Source organism: Tauraco erythrolophus, chromosome 5 (genome assembly GCF_009769465.1).
Source record: "Tauraco erythrolophus isolate bTauEry1 chromosome 5, bTauEry1.pri, whole genome shotgun sequence".
In the NCBI taxonomy this organism is placed as follows: Eukaryota; Metazoa; Chordata; class Aves; order Musophagiformes; family Musophagidae; genus Tauraco; species Tauraco erythrolophus.
In genome coordinates, this window is record NC_141469.1 from 40,493 (window position 1) to 54,191 (window position 13,699).

Sequence of the window (13,699 nt, forward strand, 5' to 3'; positions counted from 1 at the left end):
CATAACCCTTCTGCGAGCTGAAAAGAAGAGCTGACTCTGTCCCAGCTCAAACCAGGACATAAGCTCATTTGTAAACACAAGAGGCAAGTACCCACTGGCAGGTAGTAAGGAAAGATTCAAAAGCAGATGATTTCTATATGCTTCTATATTCGAGTGGTCAAATACAACCCATGGCAATGTTCAAACAGTTTTGAGGCATCAAATTTGCCACGTGTATCTAAAAATATTATCCATATATGCATAAGTACACACAGTTTCAGTATCAACGCTAATAGGAAGATTACCTACACTTTTCACTTCTCTAAGAAACTCGCATTAGTGCAATATAAAAACTCTACAAGAGAACGTACGTAATTAAAACAGTGAGGTGTGATCGAGTTTTTGAATACAAATAGTAAAACTAATGCAGACCTCTGCAGGAAAAAACCAGAACGATTCAAACTGATAGCTAAAAAATTCAGCGCAAGCAGCGATCTCGGGCTTATGTCCACGGTAGAACTGTCAATCCCAAAAAAAGAATCTGTAGGCAAAAGAAATACTGGAATCGCTATTTCAAATTCAGTTGTGTTATTTTCTACCGGTGAGAGATGCGATTTAAAAAAACCCAAACAACCAACGACATACCACAACTCTTCAACTAAAACCAGCATAACTGAATCTTATTTTAAATCTACAGCATCAAATAACTGGCCATAAGAATGTTTTGTGTATCCAACACATCTTCCAAACTGCGACTTGAGATCAGACCGCTGTCAGTCAAGAATGATTTCACTAAAAGAAAAAAAAAAAACAAAAAACAACCAACAAAAAAGCCTCACAGACAGCACGCATCTAACACGATAGTCAAACAAAGGAGAATTTTACAAGAACTAACTGAAGTTCCACATGGAAGATCAAGCACCCTATTGCTAAGCATTCATTTAAAGTCTTTTAAGTGTTAGCAGAAAGCCCTGTTTATCCAAAATTAATTCAGAATTTGGCTCCCAGAGCCTTGCCCCACAGCTTTACTGCGGCTGTTTAAGTGTCTAAAATAGAAAGTTAGCCCTATACAATCCTATTACAGCCAGTAAGGAGAGAAAAGAGGACGCTGTGAGGCAGAAAGGAAAAACTGACTTCTGCGGGCATTGAGTGTCTTGTCTGAATCCCTCTTTTTAGACGGCCGTTGCACTCTAAGAGCGTGCTGCAGAAGAACACGTGGGGTTTCAAATACCCCTCGCTTTATGGATGGACCCTGTTACACGTTGGGACACTCGTTACACGCAGTTCTGTGGCTCCCAGAGTTAAAAAGTATCCCTGGCTCAAGCCGGACACGTGATTTTTTAAGCACCAGAGCCCTGTGACTGCACAAACCAAAGCAAACCAGTACACGTAAGGAGTTACTCCTCATTAGTAAATAGGCCTGACTTTTTAGATAACAGTGCTTTTGCACTTCTCTATTCTTTCTTTTCCATTTTTTCCATGGAAGAGCTCCAAATCGCTAGTGAGTTTAGTGTTGTACAGAGAACAAAACTCTGACCGTGTCCCAGGGAGCTTGCGGTTTAACCTCACAGGTTTCACAAGAGTTGTGCTGATTTTCAAGAGACAAAAGAGGACCCGTGAAGCCGTATAGATAACTGCATTGGTACCACGAGCGATGGTGAAGCCGCGTACCTAGCCCTGATGGAGAGGCACGGCGCTTCCGTTTGAAGTATCACGGAGATGGAGGCACCCACAGGCTCACCCTCAAAACAACAGTTCTGACAGTGAATCTTTTTAACCGGACGCATCAGCGAGTGCCACTGAAAGCACCTCTTCCTCTTAATGAGATGTAGTGTTTCCAACCAGGAGGCACGCTCTGCTTTGCGGCTTTGGTAGAATCTGAAAGATCAAACTCAAGGGATTATTTACCTAACGGTCAGATTCCAGCTGATTCTACCACCTTGTAATAATAACGCGTTCGCGTACAGCATTTAAGGGACAGGACGGGAAGTGGAAAGAAGCAATTCACAAGTGGACCGGGACAGCGACGTAACAGGAAAAAGTCACGCTGTGATAAACGTCCAGGCTGCCTACCTCACCCAGCACGGTCAGGCTGAACGCCCGAGTGAAAGGACTGTGCGACCCATGTTGTCAAACACAGGTGCTTTACACTGTTGCCTTACCCCATCTCAGTAGGAAAGAGAAAAGTACCCAGAAGCAGTTAAAATAGATCAAGAACATGAAGAATGAGACACGGACTTCCACGTAATCTTTCTCTAAATTCTCCATTCATAAGCGACAGCTCAATGACTTGTTACCTTTGCACTTTTTTGGGTGGGGACACTAACACACGGCACCTCGCTTCACATCTTTCAGTAACGTATCGCTCCCAACTCGCAGCGAGCTGGGCCTTGAGTCAGCGTTAGGTTGCCAGGGCTCTGGTAGGAAGGAAGCGGGGCTATAACCTTTACAGCTTCCCGGAGACATCCCAGAGCACGACGCAGAAAGCAGAGAAGTCCCTTAGGATACCCTGCCAAACAGGGGAAGAGCTGCTCCCCCCAGCTTAGCAGCAGAGCGCTCCCCTCCCTGCAGGTGATCGTCCACCTCTCGACATTGCTCGCTCAAAGCACTGAAGGGCAGATGACACAGAAGAATCTGTTCTTGTTCCAAGTCTTCAGTGACTGTTTTCAGAGCAGATGAGATAGTCCCTTAGGCAATATTCCCGTCCCCCTGAAACCCAGCAGGATGGTTTAACAGTTGTGTCAGTACAAGCACACTTAGAGTTTGTAACTCCATCCCACTCCCTCACGCATGCTAAAATTAGTCCGTCATTTGCTACTAACGACTATCAGGCTTACCGTGCAGCACTCAGCACTGCACTGCGCAAAACCAGAGCTTACCCTGAATTGAAAGGTCTATCTGTCTTCTTGTGAAGGTTTCATTTTCAGTTGTGAGGACTATGTAACTTTTTGAGATGATTTAATCTTCATGACCCCTCTTTTCTGTAAGCTTTCTGCTGTGGCTGGCCGACAAGAAACCAGCTGATCCCACCCATCACGGTCATTTTGCTGGTACGATTACTTCCGAACTGGGAATTGCCCCAGTACTGCCGAGACAGCACTACCGTTTCCGTTAGGAGAATGCACACCCAGTAAGCGTGCTACAGACGCAAGCTCGGACAGCAATGCTGCACTGAAACGACCCAGTCCACTTCAATACCCTCAGCTCTCAGCACTCTCTGTAAGAGAATGTGAAACACGCAGTCTACCGGTCCCGATATAGCAAGCGAACAGTTTTGGTAAGGAAAAACTGTGCTTAATTGAAAACTAAGCAGCTCAAAATCTTCTTACCGCAGGTTTTTGAAGAGCGTATTAAATGCGTGCTCAGCCCTGCACAGAAAATATCCCTGGCTACACGCCAGCATCCACGACTCTTGGTGCACACAGCCAGTACACGGCAAACATGCACGGAAGCACCAGGGTGCAGCGCGAGTCAAGGTGCTATTAAAGCAGAGAAAGTCTTTTTTCCCAAAACTCCTCTGAGCTACGACAGCAGAAGGGCAGGGCCATGAGCCGAAATGGGAGTCAGCGGACCTGACGTTCTCAATCACTTCAGGCACTGCTGGAATTCTAACGGGGGACCGCTGCAAGCACTGACTGTTATGAACGGTGCAGATCTGTGGAGATTGAGACGCCTGGCTTTAGGTGCCTGTTCTCTAGCTGGGCGTCCATGACACCCTTCTCGTCAATGCAGGGGGAAGGATCTAAAGAGCTACTGACCTCGCTCGATGGTAGGCTTTTAGTCAGCCAGTTTGCTGTCTGTGCAACTGGAAAGACACTCTCGGAGTCGTACCGATGTAACTTTCGACTTCAAAGGTTGGAACAGTACTCCTGAGTTAGGTCGTGAGGTGCTAGGATGATTCTGTAGCCTTCCTCTTCGGGGGCAGCCAGGTGAACACGTGGACAAGAGGCTCCCCAGACCAGTGCCTGCTTTTGAGAATACGCATCCCAGCACACAAACAGCAGTTTATGCATCTGAAAACAGTACCTGAACTTGCCGATTGTGGGGAGAAAAATCTTCTTTCATCAATTGGTGAATATCCATCGCTACTGGTCTGCATGCTTAATGGCCTCTGACGAGTCAGCAGAAGTGACTCGGCTATCCTGTCAGCCAGGGTTTGTTTCAGGTACGGAACACCTGATGTCATCTCTGAACGCGGGTCCGTCTGGTGACAGCCGACGTCCACCTCGATCGGCTTATTGAGTCGCCTATTGATAAAGGTAAAACAAGTCATTCAGAAGGCTACGAAGGGTTAAGGAATGTGTTGATCCCTAATGTCGATGCAACAGCAGTAAACATGATTTGTGCGGAATGAGATCTAGTCTGAACTTGGTGCGGAAACACTCCGCATATTGTGCATTTCAATGGAAATGACTAAGAGCAGTGCTCGTTTCTTATTTTCCTCCATCTCTTCTTTTTCTGCCTTGCTTTGCCAAACATAGCAGCTCCACGGCAAAATCATCAAAGCGAGTGTGGAACCAAAGCTTACCTACCTTTCCTGTGTTTATAAAAACAAGACAAACGTTTCAGTATGATATACTAAGAGGCTCCATGTCTCAAAACACTGCCCAACTTCCTAAATACCTTCTTTGGAATATCCGTATAAACTCATCTGCCGTTCTGCACAGCACACAAATCATTTTGGTACTTACCAGGTCTTAGTCTGGCAGGTAGGTGTCTACACAAAACAGCTGCAGGAGCGTGAAAAGCTACAAAACACGCAGACAGACAAAAAGCACAGTCATTCACCCCATGAGACAAATTCTGCATGCACACCAGTGAGATTGTGAAGTGATTGCACCCTGTCCAGTACGGTAACTCTAGATTCCCATCTAGGAGCTGAGATAACAGTTTGGACTGCTACAGATAATCGAAAAGCTTGTTCTCCATCAGTAAGCATCACAGAAAAGCCAAAGCCAGACGTACATCTCATGGCGACTCAGAGGCCTGTGCCGCACCACCTGTCAGAGGACACAACGCACACGTACAAACACTTCTCAGCGTGGCTCTGGGCACGCGAGGATCTTTCATGTAGACGCTCAAGGGCTGGTTATTGGTTACAGATGTTCTACAGCTGCAGTAAGATGGACCGGTGGCCCGCTTTCAATGCAACCAAACACATTTTTAGATACGCGTTTTTGAATTTCTAACAAACCAATGCAATTATTTTGAAATGCATATAATTTGCTATGTTGTGCTGTTACTATTCATACGCGACCGTCTTTCATGGGAAGCACATCAAAGAAACCATCATCCTAGATCAGCTCTGCAGAAACCCAAACAAATTATTGCCCAGCTTAGTTCATGTTGGTTTTGAGAGTAACCACAGCCTGGGTGTGTTTGTCACATCCAATCTGCAGTACAAGGACTTCAGTCGTAAAGTTTAAAAAAAGTGCGGTTGGCACCGCAGGAACGTGGTCGGTCTCTTGTCGAGGGAAGCTGTCCATAACATTATTACCCATTCAGCTCTCAACATGAAAGATAAAATCCCCATAGCAATTCAATCAGCTTTCGACTACGGCTGAAAACGGCACGTCCGGGTACAATTCGAGCGTTTGTGTTGTTTGGATTCAACTGCTACGTACATAAACGTTAGAGACCGGTTGACTTCAGCAATACTAGGATCAGAGACATTTTTAGGTGAAAGCAAAGCCCGTGTTTGTGCTGTCAGTCATACGTAAGAGATGCAGAGGCCACAACGTTCACCCTGTGCACAGCACTACCACGGCACGAGTGTTTTCCTTGATCGTATTCAACTGTTGATCCTTCTGAACCGTTTAGTAAGTGCCAGGAAAACACAGCTCTCCACAAGAAGACACATCTAGTGTCACACTTCCCGGCTGTGAGGGACAGGGTTAAAATTCAAGTTTGACTCTTACACCAGTGACCATCTCAATTCGCTACAAGAACTAAATGACCTTAATGAGGCCGTTTTCCTCAGGATGTCTCAAATCTTTCATATTAAGGAGGAAGAATTAAGGATTGTGCACAGTTAGGAAGTAAATTCTGCCGGTTACAGTTCACAGCTGCAAAAGCGCTGGGGTAGAAGGCAGCCTGCCCTTCAGAGGCAAAAACGAATTCTGCTTTCTGGATTTGCTGATGCTCAGCAGGCCCTGCTAGGATCTGGGATATTATGGTTCCTGCAAGTTGCAGCTTTTGTTTCCAAGTAGTCTAATAATTTATTTATTTATTTTTATCTACCTGACAGAATGTTTCATAATAGAGATTTGATTTTTAAGAGGAGATGAATAGAGGAACCACCAGCCCCAGGATGCGTCACCAAGAACTTAGCAATTTTTCTTTTTAGCTAGAGGCAATCTAGACCAATCCCCCTGCCGGAGCAGGACCACCTAGATCAGATCACACAAGAACGTGTCCAGGTGGGTTTGGAACATCTCCAGACAAGGAGACTCCACAACTGGAGTTAGGGTATAAGAGAAACCCGGCTGCGAAAACCTTTCTGCTTCATCACTCGGTCCGAGTTTCTGTCGTCACAAGAGAAAGGCCTGGACACACTCAGCTGACAAACAAGGCAGGCTAAGTCTGTCCTTCGCCTTAGACGGGGACCGGAGCAGCTGTGTTAACAAGGGGAACAGCGTGTCTGAGTAAGCCTGAAACATTAGGTGTGTATTGATGACGACGCTATTTGCAATCGGACTCAACAATTTAGCAGTCAAATTCCATTACATAAAGGCAATTCAGAAATCTGGGGAAGAAAAAAAAAAAAAAAAAAAGACATTTACCTCAGCATTCACGTTTACTATTTTCCTGTCGCTTTTGTTCTTGAAGAGCAGTCCACAGGCATTTTCTGCAATCACTTGGTAATTTGGGCTGGAATTTGAAGTGCTGACATTTCTATCCCAGTTGTAAAAGCTGTGAAAACGTGAAACAGAAATGCTGTAAGTTTAATGGATGTCATTCTTCCAGCTTAAAGGGCAGATTGTGACCTCCTTATTCATGCTGAATAGTTCCTGATTCCCCAACAGCCCCTCTGAAAGCCAGACCGATGCGCTGAGGAGCAGAAGTCCACTAAATATGAGAAAACCTGTCCAAATGTGGCCCTACGTATCTGATCTCTGGCAAAGCAGAACCGAGGCCCCGAGCTGCCCCCTCGTCCCTTCGGTACCGGCGTTACTAAACGACTCGGAGCCCGGATTACAACTAGCGGGAAGCCGGAGTGCTGCAGAACTACTACTGTGACGGAAACAGCTCTGGAGACCACCTGAAAGTGCTTCCCGGACCACCACGGATCTGCCGACCAGATGTGGGAACTGATGCTTTCCCCTTAGGATCTCGCTGTTACTCTCTTGCTGCCTTACTGTCTTCCTTTCTCTTGTTTCTAACACAACTCTGGCAGTAAGGAGTTTTTAGAAGTCTCTTTGTTGGCCAGATACACTGGGAAGGGCTGAACTCCAACTCCCCGAGGAAAATCCCAGCTCCCAGGAGAGCTGTAGGTGTCAGCCTGAGATTAATTCTAGAGCAAACCGTTTGATCAGGCTGACTGGGCTCCCTGTTTTCCGAAACGTCTGGCAAAAGTCAATAAAAACCAGCCTGCTATGTCAGCTACAGGAAGGATACAGGAGGATTTCAACAGTTTATCAGTCCTTCTGCAAAGTCAGAGGTGCTGGAGTTCTCCGAGCCTTCTCACACTTCTGTTTCTTGACTTCTCAAACTCTTTATCACCTGACCTCAGCCCTCTGGGGCTTGGTACTCGCCGTACAGACAACTAACGGGCTGTCACCTGCACGCTCATTGTTATTATTTGTTTAAAAACCTTTTTGGCTCAGACGTACCTACAAATCGCACGACGCCACGGCACCGCTACGCGTACCTCGCCGGGATACTCTTTTGCCAACGAAGGGAGTCAGTACAAAGGACGCAGACACCAAGTTAAAGAAATGAGCTTATTTTAACTCACGTTTAAAAGGCAACGGAATAATAAGCAAGATAATACAGCAATAATCAACGGAACAAAATACGGTCATGCACCTAATCGTTACTACACGTGGTTAACTGTAGCGATTAAGAGAGATATATCTCCCATTGCCTCGACACTTTACCATCGTCCAGATCCGCAGTCGCTGGGGAGCCCCGGCTGCAGCGAGGATTTAGAGAGCCTGTACCCGGCAACTGAGAGGTCCTATGCAGTGCGTCCACTTGCAGGTGACATCTCCAAAGTTCCTGCAAGAGGGTTCAGCTTTTTATATTGTTGAATAAACAAACTCACATAACAACTCTCACGGAAACAGCTTGTTTCGCTCTCCTCTTAGATCCCACCTGAAGTCTGGCCAGGGCTCAAGGCGGAACTGAGGGTGCTTCTTCATCTATTTGGCTTTGACCGCTCATCTCCGAAGAAGGCCAGACAGCTAGTTTCATGGCATTAACAACTTGCCTCTAAACAAAGAAAAAAGGAAGGATAAATATATTCTTATGACATTTCATTTCCACTAATGATACGTTTTATCCAAGCTACATCTTTCGCTAACAATCATGCATGTTTTGCTGATGATCGGATGCTAATATTACATAACGTTTGGTTGGGGAGTGGCGTGTTCATCTAGAGGTCAAATTTGGTTCGAGACCTGCTGCTCAGGCCTCAGCACTTCAGATAATCGTTCGATTGCTCCAGTGGCACGTTGCGCTTCTACTGCGGATCTGATGAACTTATCTTTTGCAAAACACAGAGGAGATGGGAAGAAGTGAGGAAATGTTTCTGTGCTTAAGGAGGATTCGTGAAATTTAGAGAACGCCTTTTCATTTTCCTGCCTTCTGCAAGGATACTCCATTCCAGCCAGATACACGGTTCTGGTTTTCAAAGCGCCTCTATTTCTTCCTCACTTGGAAAGAGTGCAAAAGCCCAGGCCTCACTGTTACGTACACTACACCTTTTCACATCCTGAACCCCTCTGGTAAGAACGGAGCAACGCGTAACGGCTCGGACGTGAATTTGCAACGTCCTTACAGAATTCGTCCTGGCATCACGGGAGTCCGTGGGGAATTTGCCACTGAAGCAGGTAGCCCTGGCTTACAGTCAGATGTAAAACTGAGTGCTCAGCACAAAGTCACATCCTCGGGCAAGCAAGTGAGCACCAGTACGAGCTGTCCTCTGGAACCCCGTGCAGTCTAACGCCTCGACCCCCGCAGAAAATGAGTGAAAAGTGGGTGCACACAATTCATTGAGCTCAGTAGTAATTAACTGCTTTGCTTTGGTATGCTAATTGGTGACATCAATTTATCATCTATAGATTTATTTAATGCTCCTGAGTACCCACGTTAAGTGCTAAACAGGAAATTTTTTCATTCACTGTTTAAATCTAAGAATATGCACAAACTTAAATTCGAAATAAATACACGTATTCTTTTAACCCTCTACTCAGTTACCTTATTTCATCCACACAGCTATTCCCTGTCACCCGGGACACAGCTTGGTAAACAAGTCCAGTTACACAGATATAGACTGTTTCTGCTGGAAAACCACTACCAGATTAGGAAGGAATTGCTCTACATTATCTTGGAGGGGAGATACACGTCTCTCTGCAAAGACTTCCACACATGCATTAAAAAGAAATTAAACATCTGAACACAGAAATAGTCAATCAGCTGTCAGGTAATAACTTCCCGCGTTTGCCAAGCTTCCAGCCCCGCTCCCACCATACTTCCCCAGTAGGGAAAGTTCCACCTCATCAGTCTTTCTTTCTCCAGAATAAATAGTAAACTAACCTTCAGCATTAAGTGCTATTTAAAAATTACTATAATCCCAATCTATTCAAACTAAATTTTGTTAGCACAATTCCACATGGCTTGAAATATTGAAATTATCATGAGATGAAAACACGGTATCAGATGAACATGACCAAGTGCCAGTGCACTTTTTTCTGTTATTATTTTGTTAGATCACCACGTATTTTGGAACAAACGTAACTATTTTCAGTGCAGCACTTAAGCATGCGATGTGCGAGAGACTTAGCAGCACCCACAGTCCAGTTGCAAAAAGAATGCATGTTGCTGAGGTTTTTAAAATTTTTTGTTAATTTTTTTTTTTAGACAGTGACTTGTTGGTGCAGTGGTATATACCAAGGAGCACCCTGTGTTTGGGAATACAGACTAAAATATGTGACGCGGGTTTTCCTCATTCATCTGTTTATCCTGGTCCGAGCAGATTTTCATTCTGCAGGCAGGCAGATGCCCTCCCAGAACACAGAAGCCTGAATACAGGTTTTTGTATCCTGAAAGTTATCCTTCGGGTACCAAGATGGCAGCACATCAAACCACATGGTGCTTAGAGAATGTCTTTCATCCAAAAATCTCTGGGTCCTTTCGTAAACATGCATTAAAGCACTTGACATTCTTGTGAGAGGTAAGGCAGGCTTTTTTGCAGTCCATCAGTGGCGGGGGGGAGAGAGGGCACAAAAAAGGTCGGAGATTTTTCCCTAGAATACGCGGGCCGACGGCACAATGTCGAAGAGTCCCGATTGTCAGCTCGAGCTGGGAGACGGGCTGCTTGGGTTGGAGTTCTGTGGCTGCTCACATCCAGGGAGCTGGACAACCGTTTTCCTAGAGGCAAAGCCTTGGCGAGGTCACACTCTGTATTTTAATACTTTAGTGTGTGATGGTCCCCCCGTTCTCCCTTATTCCACAGCGGGCAATGAGCTGTGAGGGAAGAACGTCTGACACAGCTCATTCCAGGGGTGGAAATGCCACGCTGCATCAGGCCCGGACAGACCGGAGCGCGCTTCAGAGGCTGAACAAACTGCCGGTTGCCAATCGCCGTCTGACCAAAAGAGAAGAAGGTATGCATCTGCAGGGTAGGAGCTTTGTTGTCCCAATTTACTGTTTACTATTTAAATGAGCAAAATCAGGGAGACAGAAGATAGCGTAAAGGTGTTTACGTCTGTGTTGGCCCCACCTTTGATCCCATGGAGTCAGATTATACTACCCTATTCTTTCTTTCCCTCAGGATAAGGATTGGTTCCTTGAGTCAGTTCTCCACTTTTCTCTTCCCACCCACACATACACAAAGATAAAACCATTCCCTATAGCAGACTGGGACTTCAGTCAAAAACTAATTATGAACGATGATGGCTCAACAGCTTTTTTGAGTTTGTGGTTCTATGAAGTTGCGATGCAAACTGTCTGGCTTCAGCCCCCCTCCTGGTAACTTACAGACCAGCTTGCTTAAGTTGGCCAGCAGCAGAAGAATGCAGACAAGAGGGATGCAGGACAACAAAAGAGATGAGAACCAGGTATGAAAAGCAGCAGCAGCTCCTTTACCCCGGCCTTCTCCTTCTTTCCACCTTCTGGTGGGAGCGCGCCGGTAATCATTCTAAGGGGGGAAATGGGCATTCTGCACATGCTTGCCAAACGTGAGAAAGCAGCGACGTACTCGGATGGGATTCAGCCCATCAGTCCTTCCACGGCTTTGTGGTGCAAATGAGATCAAGGCCTCGGGAGGACACGGCACGATTTAATACAGCACGTATGCCTGACTCCGTGTCAACCGCCATTTCGTATTAAGATGTGTGCCCAAGACCTCTGGTTGAAGAAGAACAAACTATTTTTTCCACCTAAGAAATTTCAAGATGCCAACTTCTGCTTTTCTTTTTCACCTGGAAGCAGCTTTGATGGCAATAATTCTATTTATCAAATGATGGCCAGGGTAGGGTGAGATACGTTACAGTACTGCGGAAAGCCACGGCAGTTTGATCTGTTCACAGCTACTGTTCACAGCAGCTATTTCGGTGATTTGTTCCTGTTTACCTGTGCTGCACCGTCACTGCCGAATTCAAACCCGGCAGTGTTTAGCTAACCTCACATGGCTCATTACCTTGCAAACCGGTTGTCAGTCACGACTAACTGCAGTGAACTCTTGTAAAAAATTAGCAGAAAGGAGCATCTGGCCCATAAAACTAATTCCTGCCTTGGCTTCCCAGAGGCAGCGGAAAAGCGCAGTGACAAAGCAGGAGTCACCGCCGTACAGAGCGAGAGTCGGACACCTCTTCTCGTGCTACGGGCACTGGGAGCAACGAGGATCTCTGCCTCTAATCTGCAGCCGGGCTGCCCTGCTCAGAACCGGCGTGGTGAGGCCATGTTTAGCACTGCGGCCAGGAATCACCTCTAAGGCTGCTCTTGCCTTGCCTTTGCCATTTAGCTAACGCGCAGTTCACCGCATCTCCTTACCGACCGTGGGAAACGGCCCCATCGGCACCGGGTCAGCGACGACACGTCATCGCTGCAAGGCGGTTTCACGGACAGACGCTGTGCCAGCTAGCTCCGCTGTGTCTGACTCCCTCGCGCTCAGACCCGACAGCTCCTGCAGCAGCGCTCCGCAGCCAGCACCTTCTCTCCGCAGTCCCTGAACGCAGCCTTTCCTTGCATCTTTCCCAAGCAATAGCAGAAACCCTGGAATCCAGCTCAACAGGGACAAGCAGCAAAGCTGCCACTGGCTGCAGGAGGGCTGATGCTCACCCAGTACGTGTAACAAACACAGGACAAGAACTAACGCATCACTGTTAGTCCTTGGGACTACAACTACTCTGTGGCAATGAGCTTTTGAACGGTAAGAGCTCGAAAATACCTCCCTGAACTGCTGACTCCCCACCTTTTGTATGGCTTTGAAAACAAGTAACTTTTTCCTTTTCTCTTCCTTAACTTTTTTTTCTTTTTTAAACACAGGTGACACTTGGCATGAAGAGCTCTGAAAGAACTTCATGCCGATTCCTGTTCGCTCGTGATTCCATAGCAAAAGGGCGATGAACTCCACGCTCCGTGGGAGAGCCGCGATCCTGACCTGACACCACAAAACCAGTGCTGTGAGGACATGCAGACAGCTGAGCCCTCTGCACAGGAGACCCTGCCGCAAAGACCAACGACAAGCGCTACACGCAGTGAGCGCAAGGAAGCGTCCGGTCGGGCACCCGGATCGGCTTTAGGCCTGCGTACGTTTAACATCGTTGGTGACGTGCCAGGAGCAACTCTGAGATCAAAGGTCTTGCACAGCTCCTCGTGGCACTGTAAACCTTTGATCTTACCCTCTTCTCCTGGTAACCTCCCAAGCTGTGTGGCTGTTCCACCTCTCGCCTGGGATCTGCCTCTAAAATTGCCCATTCTACCCTACATCAAGGAGGAAAAAGGAGCGTGATATGCAAAAACGATGAGCACCTGAAGCGTACCACGAAGGGCACAGCATGGACAGGAGGTGAAGATAAATGCAAACGTGGCTAATGGGAGCTGTACGCTAGCAATGAGCTTGACTGAACTATAAATCCACTTTGCCTGGGAAACGTACATCTAGATCCAACCAAAGCGTAACACAAACCTCAGTCCCGAGTCGTAGGCTAGAAGCGCCTCAAGGATGCCGTACGGCTGAAGCATTCCTACTGCACGCAGCTCTTACCGAAGCATGAGCTAAACGGTGCTATTTGACTCTATCACGGCTTGGCATGTTTCTGTCAGAACAGCAGCAACATAAAGAGGACTGGAAAAGCCATTCCAACACAAGAGTTGGAAATCCCACAGCTGAACGATGCTATCATCCTGTAATTCTGTTTTTCAGCCTTTTTTTTTTTGTCAGAATAATAAGACCTTCTAATTTTCATATAAAATAGTCATTTCCATACTGAAAAACACATTTCTATCTATGTTCTCAGCTTTTGTCAGTGCACAGCTCTCCTGCCTGTCCCCA

The 13,699-nt window shown here is 46.5% G+C and overlaps 1 protein-coding gene across 1 annotated transcript in view; it reads right to left on the reverse strand.

Moving 5' to 3' along the window:
- Positions 1–4,676: 4,676 nt before the first annotated feature.
- The window catches only part of CFAP299 (cilia and flagella associated protein 299), a 124,014-nt gene continuing 114,991 nt past the window's right edge, over positions 4,677–13,699 (reverse strand). The window contains exons 5-6 of the mRNA XM_086611954.1: positions 6,762–6,891; positions 4,677–4,727 (exon numbers count right to left, since the gene is read on the reverse strand). Coding sequence (XP_086468080.1) covers positions 4,677–4,727; positions 6,762–6,891 — 181 coding nt within the window. The remainder of the gene's footprint in view (positions 4,728–6,761; positions 6,892–13,699) is intronic.